The 2,458-nt window shown below is 34.2% G+C and overlaps 1 protein-coding gene across 1 annotated transcript; it reads right to left on the minus strand.

The window, feature by feature from the left end:
• Positions 1-689: 689 nt before the first annotated feature.
• On the minus strand, positions 690-1,628 carry LOC140511496 (olfactory receptor 4P4-like). The gene has a single exon (XM_072620631.1). The coding sequence runs from the start codon at positions 1,626-1,628 to the stop codon at positions 690-692; it is 939 nt and encodes a 312-aa protein (XP_072476732.1).
• Between the last annotated feature and the right edge of the window lie 830 nt (positions 1,629-2,458).

Below are 2,458 nucleotides of genomic sequence, written 5' to 3' on the forward strand. Positions count from 1 at the left end.
CTGTTATCTGTGAAATGAGGATTATAATGACACCTATTTTACAGGGCTATTGTGAGGGTAAAATGAGATTATGTACGCATAGAACTTTGCAAAGTTAAATTACTATATCAGTGGAAGCAGTTATTAGATAGTAACGTAAAGACCCACTCATCTTGAAATGTATCTACTCCTTTAAATAGGAAAGATTCCAGTTACTGGACTATTCCACGTGATGTATGATTAAATAAACTGATAAAATCAAAATATAAGTACAAAACTTTACTAGCAAATGAAATGACTTGCAATCAAGATTATTCAGCATTTGGAAAGGTTTAGCAGTGTGAAGTCTGAAAGTGAGAAAAACCAGACTTTACATTCTGGTATCATAAAAACCAAGTGTATGTCCTTCAGAAAATCACTTGGCTAATTCTCAGTCTTGTTTTCTCATCAGTAAGATTCATGTGGTGGACTTAATGAACTCTAACATCTCTTCAGTTATACATGTAAGGCTTACATATATATATATATGTATATATATATATATATATACATATATATATGTATATACATATATATATATGTATGTATACACACACATAGGTACATAGAGATAGAGATAGATATAGACATAGATGATATAGATATAGGTATAGATATAGATATGCACTTGGTCATTACATCAGCAGTCATGGAGAAAGGTACTGATGCTTTTAGAACATTTGCTTTCTTCTATTGAATAAGTTTCTGTTCCAAACTTTCTTCAAGGCATTTTTCATTTCTGAATTCTTCAAAGTGTAGACCAAAGAATTACACATTGGAGCAATGACTGTGTAAAAAAGAGCCAAAACTTTATCCTCCTGGAACGTGGTGGCTGGTCTAATGTAAATGAAAATTGCAGGCCCGAAGAACAGGACAACAACAGTGATATGGGATCCACAAGTGGAAAGAGCTTTCTGGCGGCTTTCAGAAGAATGTGTCCAAAGAGTATATAAGATCACAGCATATGAAGTCATGAGAACCATGAAAACCACCAATGCAATCATCCCTGAATTGGCTATTACTAAAAGACCAATCCTGTGTGTATCTATGCAAGCAAGTTTCAGCAATGGATACATGTCACAGAAATAGTGATTGATCTCTTTGGGGCCACAGAAAGGTAAGAGAATAGCAAGGATCAATTGTGCAAATGAATGCAGAAAGCCCCCACCACAAGCAGCCAAGACCAGTGCATTGCACTTGCCCCTTCTCTTGATAGTCATGTAGTGCAAAGGTTTACAAATGGCCACGTAACGATCATAGGCCATCCCTGTGAGTAAGAAGACCTCCACCCCTCCAAAGAAATGCATAGTGAAGAGCTGGATTAGGCAATTAGTATAGGAAATACTCTTGTTTTCAACCAGCATATCACTGATGAGTTTAGGGGTCACTGTGGAAGTGTAGCAAATATCCATAAAGGACAAGTAAGTCAGAAAGAAGTACATGGGTTGTTCAATGAGCTGGATACATGTGATAGAGATCATGACAATGAAATTTCCAATCAGAATAGCCAGGTAACAAAATAAGAAAATTATAAAGCACAGAATCTGAACCGGGTTATTCTGAGAAAGACCCAAGAGAATAAATTCCATGACATTACTCTTATTGTTCATCATCGTTGTTTTTTTGTGTTAATATTAAAAGGTGACCAGTAGATATCTGAAAAAAATAACAAAGCAACATGAGAAATGCTATATCAGTCACGCATCAGTTACCTTGTGGGGGAAATATTCACAAATAGAACATTGATGTCTATAGGGTTCGTAATTTGATGTATCACTTAAGCATTCTATGTGAAGGGCATTTAGGAGCTTAATGAAATAGCACTGATTTTTGATGATTTAATTCATAAACTCTTTGAATGTCAGAGTGGAAGGGGTGGTTAATATCAAATCTAGAGCACAACTGAGCAAGAATCAGTTATATTCTGAAGTGGCTTCTTAGTTGCCTCTTGGATACCTCTTGTGGCAGGAAACATGCAACCTTCTGAGTCAGATCAAATCAGTTCTAAGAAGTATTGATAATATTAAAATGTCATAAAATTGATCAGCATAAATTATTTATATGTGATAGCAAACTGCTGTTAAAATGGTGCTGGTGTAATAGTGAAGACTGAATTTTCTTGTTCTTTGTTTTTTAGACGTAGCTAAAGCAAAAATTTGCTTCACTTCACTTTATACATTTGTAATTCATTTTGTGTTTTTATTTTTTTAATCGAGATTGTATAGGGGATGTTAGAGTAAGAGAATGCGAATCCAAAAATACAATAAACTCATGTGAAAGAAAGTAAAATAAAATCACTAATTCTTACTTTATGCAGCCCTTAGATCAGTCAAGCAAGAGGTGCTATATATACATATATTAATATAAACATATGCATTTATATGTATATATGTAATTTCCTATCTCGAACCCTAATTTTTTTCCTTAAGGTAAATGAGAA

Source organism: Notamacropus eugenii, chromosome 6 (genome assembly GCF_028372415.1).
Source record: "Notamacropus eugenii isolate mMacEug1 chromosome 6, mMacEug1.pri_v2, whole genome shotgun sequence".
NCBI classification, from domain to species: Eukaryota; Metazoa; Chordata; class Mammalia; order Diprotodontia; family Macropodidae; genus Notamacropus; species Notamacropus eugenii.

Bases quoted from the DNA above. Each gene is read 5' to 3' on its own strand.
- LOC140511496 (XM_072620631.1), bottom strand. From the start codon at position 1,628: ATGAACAATAAGAGTAATGTCATGGAATTTATTCTCTTGGGTCTTTCT.